Source organism: Vulpes vulpes, chromosome 16 (assembly GCF_048418805.1).
Source record: "Vulpes vulpes isolate BD-2025 chromosome 16, VulVul3, whole genome shotgun sequence".
Classification (NCBI taxonomy): domain Eukaryota; kingdom Metazoa; phylum Chordata; class Mammalia; order Carnivora; family Canidae; genus Vulpes; species Vulpes vulpes.
The window spans coordinates 64,373,097-64,395,956 of record NC_132795.1 but is presented as its reverse complement, the minus strand read 5'-3'; the positions used below and the strand labels follow the sequence as shown (position 1 = coordinate 64,395,956).

Genomic DNA, 22,860 nt, shown 5'->3' with positions numbered 1-22,860 from the left:
TGTATGATTATGTGCCTGTTAATCTATATCAAGCCCAAATCCAACCTCTCAAAAGGGATTATAAATTTCTTGAAGGCAGGACTTGTGTCCTGTTAATAGTAGTAATCTTAATCACAAATGAATGAATGAGTGAATTATCTCTACTTTCTTCAAAAGAGAAAAAGAAAAACATCACTTGTTTTCTCAAGGTAATCCTAAAGTACTGGGTTGTAAACATGTTTAGGTTCATTAGAAAATGAACCTAGAGTCCTTAGGGTTTAACTTACTACCAAGTCCAATTAATGCTAAGGACAAATTATCCTTGGCCCACTGATTCTCAACCCACTTGTAAGGTTTAGAAAACAGATTTCAGTGGGATAGCGGGAGATCTTCAGTCAGGCTTCATAACCTTCCTTTTGATCACGGGGAAATACAGATCATTTCACTGAGTGTTGAGTTCCTTCTCGCAGATCAACAGAGTTGGAAGTTTCACAACCTTCCTCACTGAAATATGTCCATATTTAACATCTAGGCATCTACATATGTTTCTCTTTATCTCATCTTACAAATGAAGATAAAGGGCTCCAGTCTACAGCTAGACCCAAAGTAGTCAAAGCAAAAGTAAGATAAGATGAATGTCCTTCAGTTTTTCCTTCCTTCCCGTATGATCTTCTGCACTGTTTCTTAGATTCCACACATGAGTGAAACCATATGATAATTGTCTTTCTCTGACTTATTTCGCTCAGCATAATACTCTCCAGTTCCAGTCATTAGAGAGGGAGACAAACCATGAGAGACTTTTAACTATAGAAACAGAGTTGCTGGAGGGGAGGTGGAGGCAGGTGGGATAGCTGGGTGATGGGCATTAAGGAGGGTATGTGATGTAATGAGCACTGGGTGTTATACACAACTAATGAATTACTGAACACTACACCTAAAACTAAGGATGTACTATATATTAGCTAATTGAATCTAAAATTTTTTTTTAAAAAAGATGAATGTCCTTCTATGGTATATATTCTATACCACAAACTTGTCTTTTGGTTTCAGTATTATTATCAGATCTGTCCTCTGTAATATCAGATATTAGTTTATATTACCTTTCACACCTTTCTTTTTCAAACTCCCATATAATCTTACCTTCTTGGTCTCCAACTGTAAAATGAAGAGATGATTTGATGTAGAAGAGAGTTTGATAGCTATAAAGTAACATATACCTCAGTGGAAAATGTTGCACTTTCCTGGTGCAATATAATAATTATGCCATAATTACCACTGCACTTAAATCCTAATGAAATTATGTGTAAAAATGCACCTTTCTTCCCACCTTGCTCTCATTAGCCAAGAAGCAATGGGTAGTTTATTTGTCATTGGTTTCAACACTAGAAAATGTTGGTTTTAAGAACAAACTGCCTGCTGAGATATTAAAAAGGGAGTGGGCTGAATAGCTAACAGAATACAAAATGTTCACTCTCATCAAATAAAGATCAATCTATACAATCGAGCCCTGAAGGGAGAATTGAATTAATAAACTAATATTTCCTTCTTTTGAAAAGAGAGTATTAATGGGGGAGGGACAAAGGGAGAATGAGAGAGAGAGAGAGAGAGAGAGAGAGAAAAGAAGACACCCTGCTGAGCATGGAGCCCAACATGGAGCTGGATGTCCCAAACCTGAGATCATAACCTAAGCCAAGGTCAAGAGTCAGACACTCAACCAACTCAGCCACCCAGGTGTCTTTTGGTTTCAGGTGCCCCAACTAATTTCTAAAGTATTTTGGAACTATAAACTTGAACTAAACTCTGAACTTGCTTCAATTAATTATTTTTGTATATGAGCATGTGTCTCTATGTCTGTGTGTATGTCAATATATATGTAAAATATTAGGATATATATATATATATATCAACATAGATGAACACACATATCAAACAACATGTATAAAAACATTGCTGCTATTGCTTGAAATATATGCTCTGGTAAAGAAAATAGTTTTTTTAAAAAGATTTTGTTTATTTATTCATGAGAGACACAGAGAGAGAGTCAGAGACATAGAGGGAGAAGCAGGCTCCATGCAGGGAGCCTGACGTGGGACTTGATCCCGGGACTCCAGGATCATACCCTAGGCCGAAGGCAGGTGCTAAACTGCTGAGCCACTCAGGGATCCCAAAAAGATGTATTTTTAAATCAATACATATTTTCTTCAAAAATAATAGTTGGACATAATTCAAAATTAGTGTTTATTAGAAATAACTTGGAATACTTAAGAATAGACAAATACAATATCTATTACCACTTTCCTGTGAATGTGCTTAGTTCACCACAGAAACTTAGGAGAATTTTAAACTATCTTCTTACCATAAATGGACAACATCCTTTACAAACATTTTTTTTTAAGAAATGTATCTGTAAGGGGCACCTGGGTGGTTCAGTCAGTTAAGCATCCAACTCTTGATTTTGGCTCAGTTCATGATCCCAGGGACTTGGGATCAATCTTCGCATCAGGCTCCACACTCAGACTAGGGTCTGCTTGGAATTCTCTCTCTCCCTCTCTGTCTGCGCTTCTCCAAACTCATGCATTCTCTCTCTCTCTAAATAAGTAAATAAATAAAATCTTTTAAAGATGTATATTTACACTTCTCACAGCTCAAATTCAGTGAATTTTATGATTTTATTTATAGTATGTTTATTTTTATGGCTGCATGAATAAAGTAATATTTCATTAGCAGGTAATTTATTTTACTCACTACAAATGATGGAATTATCTAGAAAATATTTTAAAGAAAAAATTAATCCCAATCTTAATAGTAATAGAAAAGTGGGAGACTTCTTTAAAACCACTGAGTTACAACCAAATGGTAGTACTTACCAGTATCCAAATCTTTAGAATCCTAGTCCAGTGATCTTTCTTCTATAGCATACAGCCTCCTTCCCTTCCTTTTGGAGGTGTAGAATTAATAAAATTTTCACTAATGGGTAGAAAATTAAACAGCAACCCAAAGAGGCAGGGTAATAATTGTACTTAGAAATGTCATTAAAATAGAAAACCAGACCAAAAGAAGAATGGCAAAGAATTGCAACTAAAGTTTCAACATGAAGTAAATAATTGCAAGGGGGGGGGGGAAGCCTGTTAAATATCCATACAACAATAACTCAGTCAATTACCCAAAGTCATTTATAAATAATTGACTACCTTCCATTGTCTTCATCTTCCAATTCCTTGTCAGTCTTTTCCTTTTATTCATTTGCTTTACTCAAGAAAATAATTTTGTTACCATATTCAAAGCACTAAGAAAGAAATTTTTGAAAAATATTTTGTATTGTTATCTTAGATCAAAATATTTTATACTGCTCCTTGAGAAAATGAATGCATTTTCATCTCTAGTGGGTTGCACACACTGTTAGCATGCAACTGAGAAGTGGTGGCAGAATATAAGATCGCAATTAATGATATTAAAAAATCACAGATTTGTTCCATGTATGTTAGCATTCCTATAATTGCTACATTTAACAATATAAAATATAAAATATGTAGCTTTTGAGAACAATGGGGAAAGAGTTTGTAAAGCAGCAAGTGAATTCTGAGAGAAGTCCAAGAGCCATAGTGGTCTAATTGTACATTCTCTAATATTCTCATCCAAGATATAGACACCAACAAACTCAATAAACAAAGACATAAAAGACATAAAGTAAGAAAAACTTAAATTTTATTTCTAAGGCAGGCTTAAAACTCTGATAGTGAAAATTACTTAAAAATCTCAGTTGGCTCAGCAGTTTAGTGCCGCCTTCAGCCCAGGGTGTTATCCTGGAGACCTGGGATCAAGTCCTGCATCGGGCTCCCTGCATGGAGCCTGCCTGCTTCTCCCTCTGCTGTCTCTGCCTCTATCTCTCTCTGTGTGTCTCTTGTGAATAAATAAGTAAAATCTTTTTAAAAAAAAAATCTCAGTTGAAATCTAGGGCCCTTCAACACATTGGTGTCCTAGCAGTAGGACTGGAATAAAATTTGCTAATTTTATTATTTTCATCTACACACTTGTCTTAAACCTTGGTACCTTATACCATCCATCATCTAAAAAAAGCTAACAAGGGGGCACCTGGGTGGCTCAGTTGCTTAAGTGTCTGACTCTTGGTTTTGGATTAGGTGTTGATTTCATGGGTCGTGAGATTGCGCCTCATGCTGGGCTTTGTACTCAATGGGAGTCTGCTTGGATATTTTCTCCCTCTTCCCCTTCCCCTGCTCTCGCTCTCTTTCTCTCTCTCTCTCAACAATAAATAAATACATCTTTAAAAAATAAAAATAAATGAAAATAAAAATGAATTTAAAAAGCTAGCAGGGGGATCCCTGGGTGGCGCAGCGGTTTGGCGCCTGCCTTTGGCCCAGGGTGCGATCCTGGAGACCCAGGATCGAATCCCATGTCGGGCTCCTGGTGCATGGAGCCTGCTTCTCCCTCTGCCTGTGTCTCTGCCTCTCTCTCTCTCACTGTGTGCCTATCATAAATAAATATTTTTAAAAAAAGGGTACTGTGACAAAGTACCCTAAAAAAAAAAAAGCTAGCAGGAGTCAGAATTAATGGAAAATGGGTGATTGGGCTTATCTCAAGGATATGAGTAAATATATTGCATATATTTAATAAAGTCAGTTTCAGATAGGTAGTAAAATTATTTCGGGTTCTTATAGTAGTATTAAATTTAGTATATTTCATGGAATTCTGAAGTCATGTCATGAATTTTGGGTGTCCCACATAAATAAGTTAGCAAAGCATAAATTTCAGAGAGAAAGAATGTGTTTAAATATATGTAGATTTATATACGTAAGTATATATATGTATATACATATTTAAGTTATAGAGATTTTAAGATTTTGATATGAAAACTTACATTAACTGTTATCATCCAATACTTTTCACATGACACAGGGAAATACTTACTGTCACGGAACATTCAGTATATCCTTGAACAGAAAGTGGAATCCATTTGAGTACTTTGACCACAGTGTTCTCTTGTCTGCTTTCTTCAGGAGCCACCATCAGTGTGATCATTAGCGCCAACGTGCAAGCTTCTGTCATCGTCTCTGCATTGATCGCCACTCTGTATACACTAGTGGGTGGTCTCTACTCTGTGGCCTACACGGATGTAGTTCAGCTTTTCTGCATTTTCATAGGCCTGGTAAGTGGAGCCATTCGCAGACTTTCCTTCTTCTTTTCCTTTCCTCTCCTTTTTCTTTCTAAAAGGTACTGTGGTATTATACTAACTCAGCAAAAATTAATAGAAATGTCATTTTCTGTCATGAGTAATACATAGTAGGTCATATACCATTTGAAATTTTAAATTTCTCAGTGAATTAATTGGACAAAAAACTGTAGTCATTTTGCTAGATTTTAACAGAAAATATGCCCTCAATTTAATTCTTAAAAAGGCCTAGGGCTTCCTTCCCTTCATGCCTACATTTGATGGCAACTTATGTGTGCTAGTCCTTGAGTTTGAAGGCAACATACTTTATTCAGAGTTAAAATGTAAACATTGGTGCTCACTTGCATTAGTCTTTCTTTTTAAAAAAGATTTTGTTTATTTATTTGATACAGAAAGAGAGAACACGAGACAGGGGCAGAGGGAGAGGGAGAAACAGGCTTCTCTCTGAGCTGGGAGCCTGAGGCAGGGCTGGATCCCAGGACCCTGAGATCATGACCTGAGCTGTAGGCAGATGCTTAACTGACTGAGCCACCCAGGTGCCTCCTGCACTGGTCTCTTAATCTACCCCCTGTATTCATTTTAATTGATCTGTAAGACTTCTCATAAGACAGAAATTATCCCATTGGAAAAACTGTGGGTTTCAATATTAATCATCACTATCTGGGGTCTAAAAACAAAGAAAAGGCTTAATTATATAGGCACTAGAAAGGTTTGTTATGTATTGTTTATAAGTTCTAAATTAAATTAGGAAATATATGTGTGTTTTATTCAGTAAAAAGTACTGTATAATTATGAGATGTATTACTTGTATTATGTTAAGAGTGCTTTGGTGTGTTATGAACACATTTTAGTCAACGTTGAGCCTTTGTAAGCTCAACATCTTAAAATGTGAAGACTATATTACTTTATATACAATAATATTCAACACCTAAGACATATCAAAGAAAATGGTGTGAGTACTCCATGCTGGGCACTGTAGCGTAGTACTCACTCACATGTATTTTATCTCAGAGACATAGTGTGTAGGGCTGGTGCCCTCACAGGTAGGCCACAGAAGAAGTTCAGACTGCACATCGTGATACCCTTCCCATGGATGATTAAAGCACCTTTGAGCCTCCTCTTTTTTCCTCATAATGAAAAGCTCTTCCCTCTATTTTAGTGTTTACACTAGACACTTAGAAATGAAAAATGGAGTCGAATCTCATACTCATTTTTTGTTTTGTTTTGTTTTTTTTATTTTCTAGAATCTTTAATAATGGCAGGAAAATTTTAAAAGAAATGACTACAACTAAAATTATAGTTAAGCCATAAATTTACATATGCTAGCAATAATCACAACATTTCCTCTTTTCCCCTAGTGTCTATGTGCATTTCGTGGAATTTCATTCACTAGTGTCTTAATTGAATTCAAGTCAATTTAATTCTCAATCACTTCTACTTTCTTATTTTTGAATTGCCAAAACCAAATGGACAGTGCTGAAATTCAGAATTCTCCTTAGCATCATCATAAACTTCCAAAAATAAATCTCTGTTTGGAACTTTGGAGGCAAGGTTGGTTTGACAATGACAAACTTCTTAGCTGAGGCACTTGATATACTAAGAAAGCCAACACCAGGGATGAAGCTATTTATTCTCGGTAGATGTAATTTCTCATTGCTTTTCATGAGGCCAGAACTTAAAACACACAGGAGCATAAATCAAGCATGCCAGTATAAAGATGATAGGACAAATATATGTGAGATAGATGTTAGAGTGGTTTTCTGCTACAAATTGTAACTAAACTGATAAGGAATCAAGTTCTTTTGATTACTAGTTAAGAGCCTATTGACTTGACTGAGTAAAAGGCCAACTATGGTTTGTTATCCAAGCTTCAAAAGACTATGCATGCACACTTAATTAATGAAGCAACTCACACCTTAAACTATCTCCTTTTCTCAAATTCTCCAATTCTGTTGATTTTATCACCATCCTTGGAGCTTGACAACTGTAAACTTGAGGTTCATCTGTTCATCTTCCCCCTCTGATCTCTTTCTTCCTACTATAATCTAGGAGCTGCTCAATCTCCCTTCATAATCCGTTTTCAGTACCAATGTCTTTCCATTTCCAATATCATGGCTCTACTTTAGGCCTTCATCTGGATCATACCAGTTCACCTACTGCTTATCCTGATTCCTCCTTCTCCTAAGCTCACTGTTCACATCTGTGATATTAAAATGCAGAAGAAACCTACTAAAATCTTTTTATAAGTCAGAAGAAATGCTTCTAGCTTCCAGTTGCCTATAAAACAAAATATAAATCCCTTAGCTTGCAATTAAAATTTCTTGCCATGTATTTATGTTTCTCTCTCCCATGTTCCTAACCCACTCCCACACCAGCAAACCTTGTCACACAAGAAATATGTGCACACACACTTTATGTTCTTCTCCTCTTTGCCTTGTTCCATTTAGATGATCTCTCCATTCTCTTCCTTCTGGGCTCACCCTTGAAGTTTTGTTTCACTCACCAAGTTCTCAGATTTTTCATTGTCACTTTATTAATGGACATCTTTCACTAACTCAAAGAAAACATTAAAAGTTAATATGCCAATATACCTATGTTCTCAAATTTAATATTTTCTTTCAAAGGTTGGCTGACTGCTCCTATAATTGATATGACGTGATAAAATTAAGCACAGGCATGGATAATATGTTACTAACTTTTGTAAATCAGTATTTCATGGCATCCCACAGAGAACATGATTCTAGGTTCTTCTCTGGTGGACAGGAAGAACAACTGAGCTTTTGTGGTCTATTAGAAAACAAAGTGTGTGGCTAAACCTTGCATATATAAGACAGGCAAAAGTCATAGCTTAACTATGTCACATTCCTCTTTGGTTACAGTGGATCAGCGTCCCTTTTGCCCTGTCACATTCTGCAGTTACTGACATTGGGTACACTGCTCTGCATGCCAAGTACCAAAAGCCTTGGCTGGGGACCATTGAATCATTTGAAGTCTACACTTGGCTTGATAGTTTTCTGCTGTTGGTAAGTAATGCCGTTAACTGAGGAATGTAATCTCATTTTTCCTAAAATCAAATGCATTTTTAAGATTTTAAGGTTTATATGTTAATTTCACCTGCTGACTCATGTCTGTTTCTGCACTGACTACTTCTGTTGGAAGGATGGAGCCACTTACTGACTATGGTAGCTGACTAGTGTCAAAGTGGAGAGAGTGTAAAATCTTAAAGAGACAATGTCTATGGGGTAATGTATGGCATATCCACATTTCTGTTGTGCTGTAAGTAAGGAACACCATTCCCTAGCCACAGAGACTTCCCCAATCTGAAACCAAGCCATCAAAAAGTTTTAATTTGGATTTTGGATTTAAGGCATTAAAACCAACTTCTTCTGAAATAAATAATCCATTTGGTCTTTAATTACTGAATAAGTAAATTATTGCCAAAGAGTTTTTAGTACAGACAGAAGTTTGGAAAGGAAGTGTCACTCAGGAAAGATGCCAAGAAGAAGCACTGGTAAGTCAGAGACAGCTTAGGAACTTACAGAACTTTTGGGTGAAGGTGTTGGCAGTGAGATGTGGGGCACAGAAAAAATAAAGGAAGATCACATATTGAGGGAAGAGGGGGAAAGCCAAAAGAACCTGTCAGACTTTGTGATTTTGCTAATTGGGTTACTTACAAGAATAAAACACTATATTTAATTTCAAAATAAGAAATAGATTAACATTTATATCAAAATTAAGGGGAAATTATTTTTGTTAACTTTTTAGAGGATTCACAATATTTTGGTGATTTCACTTTGTATTCATGGCCCTTTGCTAAATTTCAGCAGTAAAAGTGTGTGTCGGGACACCTGGGTGGCTCAGAGGTTAAATGTCTGCCTTCGGCCCAGGAAGTGATCCTGGAGTCCTGGGATCGAGCCCTACATTGGGCTCCCTGTATGGAGCCTGCTTTTCCCTCTGCTTATGTCTCTGCCTCTGTGTGTGTGTGTGTGTGTGTGTGTGTCTCTCATGAATAAAGAAATAAAAAGAAAAAAAAAAGTAGATGTGTCTGTCCCAGTAAAGAAATTCCAGGTAAGAAGGCAAGAAAACATGCAAACAAATTGTTTCCAGTGGTAGGGAAGAGAAATTCTTTCCCAAGTATTGTTAAGAAATGTATTGGCTGACACTTTTCTAGAATGGCTTATAATTATGAATTGAAGGGAGAAAGGGGTTAAATATTATGTGTGTGTGAAATTGTATCAGCATGGCAGGTTTATTTAGGGTTATATGGAGGAGATTATGGCACTCAGAAAAGATCAGCAGTCTGTGGATAATCACACCATTGTCTGAGTGAGGGATTTGAATCGAAATGTCTGAGCATTAAGACCCTAAAATCATTTCTCCTACACCACACTTTAGGCCTCAGATGTATTAATCTTTAAGATAAGGCATTATATCCAATGACTAATAAAGTTTCTTCCATCTCAAAAAAAGTATATAACTAAGTCATGTTCATTCTTCAAAATGCAGCATAAGTGGATGTGAAATGATAGATGTTGCATGAAAGAATGAATGAACTGTAGAAGTTAAGCCTTAAAATGTTTCACCAATGATCTCCCATCTTCCAACTGTCTCTCTGAACTTCTGCTTGTCATAAATGACTTGTGGGGTCTTGCTCTGGATATCTCCAAGGTATCTCCCAGCCCTACCTGTTCTCTGGCAGTATTCTTCAGCTGGCCTGTCGTGGTGGCTCTTCACAGCCTCCACATGGCAGCCCACCTACCTGCATCTCACTCCTCCTAACCCATCTCCCACCTTGTCATCAGGACTTCTGTTTGTCTGCAGAGGGCAGATTTTACTTTAGTTACAAAGCTCTGATGGCTTAAATGTCCAGAAAGATTGGCATGTAAATTGTGGTGTATCAATTCATACAGGCATTGAAGTTATTGATGAATATTCATTGGTAAAGAAAATGGTAATGATACTCAGATAATCCTGACTTATAATGGTTCAGCTTAACAGGTTTTCAACTTTGCATTGATGAGAAAACGATAGCATTCAATATAAACAATACTTTGAATTTTGATCTTTTCCTGGGCTAGCACTGTGTAGTACGAGCCTCTCAGGGTGGTGGGCAGTGGCAGCTAGCCACAGCTCCCGGTCAACCAGGAGTCTGAACAAACGATACATTGACAAACATTTTGTATCCATACACCGTGCTGTCTCTCACTTTCAGTATAGCATTCAATAGATTATACAAGATATTCAGCACTTTATTATAAAATAGGCTTTGTGTTAGATGATTTACCCAGCTATAAGCTAATGTCAGTATTCTGAGCATGTTTAAGGCAGGCTAGGTTGAGCTATGATGTTCAAGAGGTTAGGTGTATTAAATGCATTTTTTATTTTGACTTCAGATATTTTCAACTTATGGTGGGCTTATGGGGATGTAACCCCATCATAAGTCAAGGAAAATCTGTTGCAAACAGATTTATAGGTTGATTTATAGGTTGCAAACCAAAGGAAAAGTTTTGGAAGCATATAGACTTGAGGCATGGATTATGAATTTTAGAATTTCTTCTTTTACTTTTTTTTTAAACTTTTGAACATGCATAGCTTCCATAAGGAGGAGATTGCATTGGAATCAATATGTAACAAGCACTCTGATTGGCACAGAGGTGACAATGACAAATAAGACATCCCACAATTTAGAGCCCAGTGAGACAGGCAATGTAATATGGAAAATGCATTCTTCTTTTACTTTTTTTTTAAACTTTTGAACATGCATAGCTTCTATAAGGAGGAGATTGCATTGGAATCAATATGTAACAAGCACTCTGATTGGCACAGAGGTGACAATGACAAATAAGACATCCCACAATTTAGAGCCCAGTGAGACAGGCAATGTAATATGGAAAATGCATTCATCAGTTCACTCATTCATATGATAAATATTTATGAACATTGACTGTATGTGAGTCAGAGAACCATGACAGTGATCATGAGGAAGGTATTTCCACCTCCTCGTTAGCCACTCCTACACACCCTGACCTTCCATTAGGCCAATTTCTCAGTGGTCTCAGAGCTGCTTCATTGCTTTTTTTTTCCTTCCTTTTTCACACTGAATTCTCTGCCCGGTGTTCGCTTCTCTCTCCATCTTTACCTAGTGACACCCTCTCAGTGTTTAAGGACTGACTCCATGTCAATTCTGCAGGTTTTCGTGATTACCATGCAGCTGTCCTTCCTCCCATCTAACCCTGTCCCTGTTATCTCTGAATAGTTAATTGTTCCTCAATTTCCTTCCCATACAAACCTCTTTATAACAGGCAACAAATCACATTATAGTTCACTGTCTCCAAAAGTTTCATGATTGCATATCCTCAATAAGAATTTTAAACACACCCCCACATAGGTATATGTAAGTATTAATTACTCATACATAGCATATTAAGACATTTTTAATCATTTAATTAAAACAATGTAACACATAAGTAAGAGGTAAAAATGAGTCTAAATAGAAATTCTAATATTTTCTTTGATGCCCTTCTATATTATCTGGGACATTCTGCACACCCCACTCTGGAAAACACTGCCTTGCATTGACTCTCCTGGTGAGCAGGGAGCTCCAGAGCAAGAACCATTCCCTTGACAACCATCTCATCACCTGGTCCAGAAATATTTATTGGGTTTTATTGATTCAAATAAAAGTTCCTCCTTTGAGAATCTTAATTTTTTTAGACAATTTTGTGTTGATTAGAACCTCTAGATGAAAACAAATTGTAGGCTTCTTATGGGTAGTTGTAATGCAGCTTAAAGTAGGTAAATTAAGAATAGATAAGATTGAGTTATGTAATTATGAAGGGAAAAAAAGCTTGAGGAAATTCTGCACAGTTGAAAACGTGAAAATGAGATGATTGCAATTGAGATATTTGACATGTAGGACATTTATGGCATCTCAGAGCCATAGGACGATTGTGATTGTGACTTTCAAAAGAATCTGATTTAAGAATACCTAATAGAGAGACTCCTAACTCTGGGAAATGAACAAGGGGTAGAGGAAGGGGACGTGGGCGGGGGGGGATGGGGTGACTGGGTGACAGGCACTAAGGGGGGCACTTGACAGGATGAGCACTGGGTGTTATGCTATATGTTGGCAAATCGAACTCCAATAAAAAATTTATACAAAAAAAGAAAAAAAGAATACCTAATAGATGTTGTTTGCCTCCACCTCATTCTGAGTCCCTGTTGTTCCCATGCAGATGCTGGGTGGAATCCCATGGCAAGCCTACTTCCAGAGGGTCCTCTCTTCATCCTCAGCCACCTATGCTCAAGTGTTATCTTTCCTGGCAGCTTTTGGGTGCCTGATCATGGCTCTACCAGCCATACTCATTGGGGCCATAGGAGCATCAACAGGTATATCTCTTGCAGCTTCACTAATTGACCCATGAAGCTTCACTGAAGCAATCAATTACCACAAGGTGGCTCTCCCTCCCCCACTTGCCCTCTTACCCCCACATAGTTGATTGTTTCTCATCTTATTCAGATACAAACCTTTATTATAGCATTCAAATCATTATTAAACCTCAGTGCCTCCAGTTTTTGATTGCTCTCCCCACCAATAAAATGTATGTGAGCATACCCCTCCCATGTTAATGTACTTATCAATTATGTATATGTAATCCTGTCAGCAGCGGTTCTCAACCAAAGTGCACATTGACATCATCTGGGGGAGGAGGAGAGGTACTTTAAAAAATACCTATTTCTATTCTACCTCACAGGGATTTAATTTTAATAATCTAAGATGGAGCCAGAGATCAGTGTTTTTTAAAGCCCTTTAGTTGGTCAAATTTGACCTGAGTCGAAAGCTACTGGCTTGCAAATTTACCTGACACCTAAGGACCACTTTGAACTTGACATTCCTATTTTACATTTTTAATATTTTGTTAATAAAAAGTTTTTTTCCTTGGGGAAATAAATAAGTGTGTAGGTTATGGTAGACTTAAGGCACTAAGTCTTAGAGAATAGCTTACTCAGAATTGGTAAAAAGAGCATTATGAAGTGCTTATCTCCTAGTTAGCCTCTATCTAGAACATTTTTTAAATCTCACCCTTAGCTTAATTGAATTCTTAATTATTCCTAACAGTTATGTATCTATGATATACAGCTTCTAAGAGCATTTCATGAAAATACATCAGAAAATCCAAATTCAATGGAGTCCTATTGGTATGGGGTCATTAAAACAGACTAAAGAAGTTTACCTTTCATTCCACTGTGTTTTGAAAAGATGATACAGGATGATACTCTCATGGCTATTTTGATTTACAGTTAGTAGAACTACTTACTGGATCATGTAACTTTTATAAGAGCAGTCATGGTCCATAGTGCATACTCTCTATTCCAGTTGTTCATCCGTGTCATAAACACTTAAAAAGATGACTAACAAAGGTAATTGTGTGCCTTTGAATAAAAGATAACATTTATGTCACAATCAGGAAACAAATCTGGCCATGTATATATACTTGTGCATGTGTGTAGGTGAGCTTGTGTGTGTGTGTGTGTGTGTGTGTGCAATAGAACAACAGACTGAAAAAAATCTTTTTTTTTTCTTGGATCAGGTTCACATTGTTGGTTGTTATTTCTGGTACCATAACATCTCAATGAATGCTATAAAATTGGCTTCAACAAAGAATGGCTTTGAACAATTGTAGTGGAAAATGGGGGAAGAAAAAAGTGGTAGGATCCAAGGGAAATCAAATCCCTATTTGGTCCTGGAATTATGCCATCAAAGTTAAGCAAAAAAAAAAAAAAAAGAAGCTAAAGGAGCTATACTACTGTGCATTTAAAGATGCCATTGTATTCTTCAGTACATGATAGTATAACTAAACAGTAAAGAACTAAATATTAAAAGGTAAACTTGTTGTTCTATTTTTTTCACCATAATTTTTCTCTATCTTGCGTGGTGCAGAAGATATTTTTTGTACCCTTTACAATAAAACCTTAATAGCTATTTTCTAAATAATATGCAAAAACATATTAGACAATGCAGAATTTCATTTGTTAAAAAATCAATTCAAAGATGTAATTCCTTCTATGAATTCTAGAGTTAAACAGACCAACTCATTATGAAATCTAAATAATCTTATAGCCTATTTTACTAGTGGCTCATCTCAGATTTTGTTGAAGAAGAATAATATAAATGTTATGAGTCTTAGACTGACAATGGATAAGTTTGTATAATTCAAAACACTCAGATTTTTGGCTGCATTTAAATAGTTAATGGAAAATTTTGGAAAATACTGCTGACAATGTTTAATTGATCATGCAATTCCTTCAATTATGATAAAAAGACTTAAACTTGCTGAAATAAGAAAAAATACAGATATAATTTCCAAGTTTCAAATTTTAAAACTTGAAAGCACATTTACCTATTTTATTTTTTCCAAAAATCTTTTTAAATGCTTGAAGAAACTGCATGTTACTTACTTCAGCTTTGTGGTTTTAAAGAAAACACCTTCATATATATATATATATATAGTATGGAAATGTGTGGTTGTATAATTTATCATCTAGTTTTTCTAAATCGGCTTCACTGTGTTATTTTTGTGAGATAAAGCAAATTGATAATACTCTGTAATGAATTTTTACTCCAATGATTAATCTATTGACTAGCTATAATTTGATGAATTCCCAAATTTGGCTGAATGTTATCATCATTCAGACCTATGCAATCAGAATCTTTGAGGATAAGAGTCTAGAACTCTGCATTGTAAAGGCATGCCTGAGAGAGCCCTATGTTCATTCAGGTTTGCCAAGAACTGATTTAATCCAATGATGATTCTTCCTTTTACTTCTTGCTTTAACAAGATTAAGCACTTGCCATTCTCTGCCATTTCTTCCTTATCCTCACGACTGTCAAACTGATTCATTGTTTTTAATAGCCTAACTCACAGACTTAGCCAGAGATGTGCTGCAAAAGGTTTCCTGTGCATCTCTGGTACCCATGCCCTCATGCTTCCTTGAAAGGCTTTTTATCTTTTATGCTTTGAGTCCTTTTATACAGAGTCCAAAATCCTCCTGAAAATGTCAGCCTCATACCTGTACTTTCTACTCAATAAAACAAAGATTTTCCTTTATCTATCATGCCTCCCTATTTCCAATGCAAGAAAAATTTAGTTGGGAGAAAAATAATGTTGAGGGAGCCCCAAAACCAAGTTCCTATACAAGAAAAGGATGGGTGAGAATAGCCCCACTATTGTCTATCCATTAATGCATGTATGGCTGAGGACTGAAACAGTAAGTGTCCTCTCATATCTCCAGCTGGTTGAAGAAATAAATACTCTATGCTTTTGTTTTATAATACTTGTTTTCTATGATTCTGTACGGTTTGATGTCACAATTGCAGAAGAGAAATAGATATTAGGTAGGTAGGTAAGTAGAAAGATAATAGATGATTGGTAGATAGATGGGCAGATAGATGATAGATGATAAATAGATTGATATAGATAGATATAGATAGATATTGGTAGATAGATGGGCAGATAGATGATAGATGATAGATAGATTAGGTAGATGATAGATAGATAGATAGATAGATAGATAGATAGATAGATAGATAATAGATAACAGGTCTTATGAATGAGGCTAAGTGTAACCAAAACCTATTAGAAGCCAGAATTGAATATAAAACGATGGACTTCCCACCTTCTCAGACCAACATACTCAGTTAGATTTCTAGACCTAATTATAGAATTCTCCTCTGATTAGACTAATTCATGCATTCTGAATTTATTTCAAGAGCTCCTGGTAAATAAGATGACCCCCAGATGGATAAAGAACCTAATGTTTCTTTGGTGGTTGTTTTATTTTTTGTTTCTATTCAACAGACTGGAACCAGACTACATACAGGCCTCTAGATCCCAAGGCCAACAAGGAAGCAGACATGATTTTACCAATTGTTCTGAAGTATCTCTGCCCTGTGTACATTTCTTTCTTTGGTCTTGGTGCAGTTTCTGCTGCTGTTATGTCATCAGCAGATTCTTCAATCTTGTCAGCTAGTTCCATGTTTGCCCGGAACATCTACCAGCTTTCATTCAGACAAAATGTAAGAACAAATTTTTTCAAACATAACATTTTTGTTGTTGTAGTGGTGGTCATCGTTGTATTTATTGTATCTGTAGTATTATGCATTTACTAATATCCTATATTAAAATCCGACCCTACTTTGATTAAGCATACAAGGTTAAATAATGCTGAATTTTATTGAAGCTCTACATGAACGTGTTTAATGCATGTTATCATTCATGTTGATATGGAAGGGAACAAATCAAAGCGAGAAACTTCAAAAGGTACAGTCATATTGCTGTAATTTACATTTCTTGTCCTTCTAATGAAAGAGTCATGAAACCTAAAATATCTTAGAAAAACTTTGAGTTACATCGAGTATGACAAGAAATGTGAAGTAGAACATGGTGAGTAAATTATTTCATGGGCATTTGTGTAGCATCTGTCCCTCTTTTCGCTTAGACTCCTAAGTCCACTTTGGTGTGAAAGTTGTTTCTCAGTGTAATGGACTTTATTGAATCAAGTAGATGCAGAACGGTGCTGTTATGCCACTGAGAAGCCAGTAACCCCTATCCACTTTCTTCCTTCACCAAGGTTTTGCCTTTCTCAAGTTTTCCTAGGTGAAAACAAAATGCTCCCAGTTATTTTTACAGTGGCTGGCTTTAAAGATGCTAGGAGTCCCAGGAGACAGCAAGGCAGGGTGGGTCATGCCTCCTCATAGCCACATAGGAATTACTACTTAACATGTAAAGTATGTGACATCCTTTCTTGCATTATTATTGCCCTATGACAGCACGTAAGTTCATCTTACCTCTCCCCTGCACATTCAGGGAAAGATGTAGCTGCCAGTGCTTCCTGTACATGACACACAAAAACCCCTCCCAAAGGCCCACAAGAGAGGCCACCTAGATTGCTTGCCTCCTATACCATGGTTTAGGTTGATTTTTCCCAGGTAGAACTATAGGAACCAGGGCAATTGTTCAGACCAGCTTTAAGGCACAGAAATGCATCTCATTCTTCACCTAAATAAGCCAGTGCACTGTGTGAAAAGCTGTCCCTGTGGCAATTTCTTGCAGGCATCAGACAAGGAAATCATCTGGGTTATGCGAATCACAGTGTTTGTGTTTGGAGCTTCAGCCACAGCCATGGCCTTACTAACGAAGACCGTGTATGGGCTCTGGTACCTCAGCTCAGACCTCGTTTACATCATCATCTTCCCACAGCTGCTCTGTGTGCTCTTCGTCAAGGGAACCAACACATATGGGGCCGTGGCAGGTTATGTGTCTGGCCTTTTCTTGAGAATAACCGGAGGGGAGCCGTATCTGAACCTACAGCCCTTGATCTTTTACCCTGGTTATTACTCTGATAAGAATGGCATTTATAATCAGAGATTCCCATTTAAAACCCTTGCCATGGTTACCTCGTTCTTATCCAACATTTGCATCTCCTATCTAGCCAAATACCTATTTGAAAGTGGAAAGTTGCCACCCAAATTAGATGTATTTGATGCTGTTGTCGCAAGGCACAGTAAAGAAAACATGGATAAGACAGTTCTGGTCAAAAATGAAAATATTAAATTGGATGAACTTGCACCTGTGAAGCCCCGACAGAGCCTAACTCTCAGCTCCACTTTTACCAATAAGGAGGCCTTTGTCAACATCGACTCCAGCCCAGAAGGATCGGGGACTGAAGATAACTTGTAATGACCCCATCCAAATAAAATACTGTTTTCACGAACAGAGTGCCAATAGCAGGCTAGTCCAGGAAGGATGGGTGGCAGCATATAAAAAAACATACTTTAAGAACAAACAGCATTCAGGAGGTCAAAAATCCATATAAAAGTGCAATTGCACAAATGGAGGTCAAGCTACAAGGAAGCATCTGTGAAAGCGACAGCTTGCATCGATATTTCTCATCCCCATTTGATTCTGACTTTAGTTAGTTTTGTTAAGTATTCAAAACCGAATTAAGCCCTACTCGAAGAACAGAGGGCCAAACAGAGTATTTATCTTTATTCTGAAAAAAAAGAAGTAGATACAAAAGAGCAAAGGAAATCAGGTGAACTTGATCCAGACCTTGTCCACTAATATGCTAGTGGGTTTAGTTTATTGTCATTAGTGAAATCAGGAGAGGAACTGGCCATCATTCCAATGAATGGTGCAACAAATTAACCAGTGATTGTCCTGATGTGCTGATTAATCCCTTCTTTCATGTCCTTAACTAGAATGTTTGCTGAATATGCAATTCATTTCCCTTTTTGTAGTGGCACGACATATTACTCTGAGCACAGACAAAACAAACACACACATGACATATTTGTGTCGTGGCATTTTCTTTAGGTACAAGGTAATAGGAAAATCGAATCCATCTTGTAGAGTAGCACTGGTTCATTTGAGTGTATCTAAGAGCTACCATATGCATTGAGACATGTACCTAGAGGGTGGAAGGCATGATTATCAGGCAACCTTAAAGCAATAAATCAAGAATGCCATCAAGCAGAAGGTGATAGGAAAACGATTGGATTTTTACCTTCATCTGAGGTTTATATAGTTTTGTTTCATGATAAAAGAAGTAATGTTGTGGTTTCCTATCTAAATTAGTATTGGAAGGGAAATTGAGTCATATGTAAGGTGAGGTAGCAGCACAGCACCAGTTAAGATTAATGAGGCATGAACAGCACCTCTTGATAAAACTAGAAAAACAAAACCCTCTCAATTTTGGACATTCATTAATGAAGATGATTTAGTGTCAAGACAGTAACTCTGTGGCACTTAATGCAAAGCCAATCTTAGGTACTAGACAAATCACCACTACAGAGAGTAGATACTGAATTTTAAAATGGAGAAGAAAGCAGAAAGTAAAAATATGTACTAAAGGGAAAAAGCCATCAATTTTGACATTTGGCATCCACATAACTTTCATGAGATGGTCATTAAATATTATTTTACTTCTTTTCTGGAGTTAAAAAATACGTGTGTGTATACATATATATACGCATATATATGTATATATGCGTATATATATATGTATAGAGCATGGATGAGGCATATATATTTGCAATGATTTGTATCCATTTTAGAATTTTAAATGCTTTCCCAGTAGTCACATTGTAGAAATAACAAGGGCTGTGTCTATAAAAACAGAGTGAATTGATAAGCTAAATTATCTGAGCATTTGATCCAATAAGGAAAGGCAACATGACTTATTTAAACTAAAGCACTTTGTCCAAAAGCACTTGTTTTGCAATTTGTAGACAAAATGAAGTTAATTCAGTGTTCAACATTAAGCATAAAAGATGTGTTCTAGAAGCTAGAATTCCTTTTTTAAAAGTTTTTTAATTGTCTATAAGCATCAAATAATACATCTCCTTTGTTATTAAACATGAGTTAGATTCATCAGGTAATTTATTTATTTTTTTTTTATCAGTTAATTTTTAAAATATGAATTAAGTATTTTACATGTTGAAATGTCCCATATTTTAATGCTTTATCAGAACTTGATGGAGAATATGATGTCACATTCAAAGTCTTTATAGAACATCATCCATACTTGATAATAATGAGAATAATAATAATAATAATGAGAATTCTTCTCATTCATCAATTTGCTCAGAATCTTCTCTATACCTAGTATACAATGGAGGACTTGGAAAGAAGCTGTAAGTGTGGGAGTCCCAAGATTCTAAGACATGAATGGAGAGAAGAACCCAGGGCAGAAAGCTCACAAAGACAAAGTCCAGTAATGGAAACATTTGGCATGGAAAAGTGATTAACTGTTGGGGATGCAGTTCCTGGCAGATCTGCTCCTTCAGATGTGCCATGCTTTCCAGCACACCGTCTGAATAACTGTACATACTCTGTCACTCTGAGTTCTTATTTCAACCTAGTTAGGCACCAGATTCCATAGAAAACATCACCTATATTTCAATAGAATACAACAGGGGCTTAGAGTCTCTTTGAAGATGTTACAGTTTACAATTTTACTGGGCAAAAGGTGTCCATATATGTTCAAATATGTGCAATAACTATATTTAAGTCCAGTGAAATGGAATAAATATTAACAGTGAAAATTTCTTTCATTCCATTCATTAATATCTAATAATAGAAAGATAAAGGGAAATTCATCTTGTCTAAGATATTAAAAACTAGATAAATAATGTGAATCAACAAATAGTGTCCTATTTTTATTTCACGTTATTTCATACCTACTTTCAAACTAGATTTATAAAAAACTAGTTTAGTATAAAATCCACTAATACATGTGCTAAATATTAGGGAGATGATTTTTTTAAAGGACAAAAAATGTCGATGATCAAAAAGAATGAAAAAATGATCACAGGGTCATTAGGCACATTATTCCATTTCCAGGGAAGGAATACTGTTGTGACACTCAGAAGACATTGCCTAATGCTCATCCCTGCTCTGATTTGACATCATGGGTAATGCTGGTGGCTTTGTATTCTTCCCGCTAGTCAGTTGATTTAATTTACAAAAATCCATTCTTGATGAGAATAAGACAATGGAAACATGTGATACCACTGGCTATATTAACCCCTGGAGGCAATACTTGGATAAAGCATTAAAATAAAACATATTTTATTTTCATGCTTCCACATTAATTATAACATGTTTCTTGGGTAATTTAAAATTTTTTCCCACACATATTTTCCAAAACATCAAGCTTGTAGCTGAACTGAAAAGTCATCAGGCTTTCAAGTGCTCGGTGTCAAAATTCAACTTTGTTGCTACAGTTAAAAATAATGAATTTTATGTGAATGTGAAATGAATGTAAGCTTGAAATAAGTGAATCTAATGTAATGGCTATTAGCATTTTTCATTTGGAAATAATGAATTGACATTGTTTTTTAAACATAAAGTGTGACTTTTTCTTCTTAGTTTCTGAGAAAATTTACTCCGGCATCATGTGTAATTTGTTGTAAGTTTGTTATTGAATGGACAGATACATATAATGGTTCTAAACATATATTTTTGTCTGTCAAAATATTATATAAACTATGCTTAAAATAAGTCGATTTACAGCTCTAATATGTGTAAATGTTTTCAATGTAATGGTATTGTATTAAATTGTGCTGGTGCAATTCAGGAGATCATGTCTAGATTTGGCTTTTTGCGGCTGTCCCTTAAAACAAATATAAGTGGTGCTTCAAGACAACTATGCAATGGAATTGAAATAAACCATCTCATTGTTGGAATGTATACAAAAATGAAATGGAAATGTTTCACCTTGCATAAGCCTTAGACAATTTGTGATATCATATCTCAAAAAACTTGAATAATTTTCCCTGGAAAAGAAGTTTTGCCACTGCACACAAGCCTTTCTTTGAGATGAACAAATCAATAAACAGAATATCTATTCCATTAATATCAGGAAATCTGCATCTTAAAAACCAAGTAGCTGTCTGATAATTGCTGATCTAGGATACACAACCAACCACTAAGTGAAGAACTGCTTCTCATTATGTTCTAAGTATGTGCTTTATATCTCTTATCTAACTCTTTCAAAGTGTCTTTAAAAGTGTGAATATATACTTTCAGAAGAACTTTGTCTTCTTACAGCTTAATCATAAACACTTGTGCATTTGGATATATATGGAGGAAGGGCCTAGAATCAACTTAAGGCTGAATGAAGGAAAGAATAATTAGTTATGCAAAGAAATATACCAGTTTATCTGCCATTATGGACACATTTCTGAAAAGCCTATATTTTGTTTTATCACAAATCTATACTATAGGGGGAATTATTAGGAGCTAGAATAGACAATGTGTATTGGAGTCTGTGTATGTCTTTCTTCTTTTTAACCCTAGTGTTAAGAGAGTTTAACTTGATCATTAGCATTCTCCTAAGGCAGATATTCTGAGAGCAGTCCAAAGACATGATAAATGATTACTTCTTCATATTTTATACAATCACCCAAAGAAGAACCCCAAAACAGTAAAAAACAGCCATCACCTATTATTTAAATACTCTATAATCAAAAAGTATATGGCAATTTTGTTTTGGTTTTCAGTTGGAAAGCTATGTCTATCTATTTAAAATAAGTACTGCCTTATATATTAGCCAAAATGCTGTGTTGGTTTATGGAGTTTTGAACCAAGAGCAGTTAAAACCATAAATCAGATAGGACCAAAGGCTAATGATAGAGTAGTGGATATTAATGAGAGGAATAACTGAAAACAGCCCCCCCCCCCCCCCAGTATAGTTGCAAAATGCAGCTGGAGTGAGCCACAGCACAAGAATGGCTCACACTCCTTGGCCTCTGGCCTGATTTTAACATAACTTGGAAGACAGTAGGTAAGAGTAGAAATGCAGAGTAAAGCATATATGGCTTCAAGTAGCTGCTCTGCCTCAGATTGATATCTCAACATTTATAATCTTAGCCAAGCCACTTGACCTCTGGAGCCTCAGACTCCCAAATGAGAATTGCATTTATCAGTTAGTTATTAGGTTGAAACTATATGATACCTAAAGGCTATGAGGTAAATGGAACACACTTAAAAAGTGTAAAGATGCAGAACTAGAAACATAGCTCTCCAACCGGGAAAATTGGACAAAACACATTTAGCTATTTAGGAAGTTATTTTGCCTATGAATCTTGTCACATTCAACACGTTTTAAGCCTGGATTCTAAATTAGGG

General features: G+C 36.0%; 1 protein-coding gene across 1 annotated transcript in view; it reads left to right on the top strand.

Annotated features, from left to right (window-relative positions):
• Positions 1-21,309, top strand: part of SLC5A7 (solute carrier family 5 member 7) — a 28,979-nt gene extending 7,670 nt beyond the window's left edge. Inside the window, exons 5-9 of the mRNA XM_025992367.2 lie at positions 4,995-5,143; positions 8,047-8,190; positions 12,403-12,556; positions 16,027-16,244; positions 17,281-21,309. Of these exons, the coding sequence (XP_025848152.1) occupies positions 4,995-5,143; positions 8,047-8,190; positions 12,403-12,556; positions 16,027-16,244; positions 17,281-17,907 (1,292 nt within the window). The 3' untranslated portion in view covers positions 17,908-21,309. The remainder of the gene's footprint in view (positions 1-4,994; positions 5,144-8,046; positions 8,191-12,402; positions 12,557-16,026; positions 16,245-17,280) is intronic.
• The last annotated feature ends 1,551 nt before the right edge of the window (positions 21,310-22,860 follow it).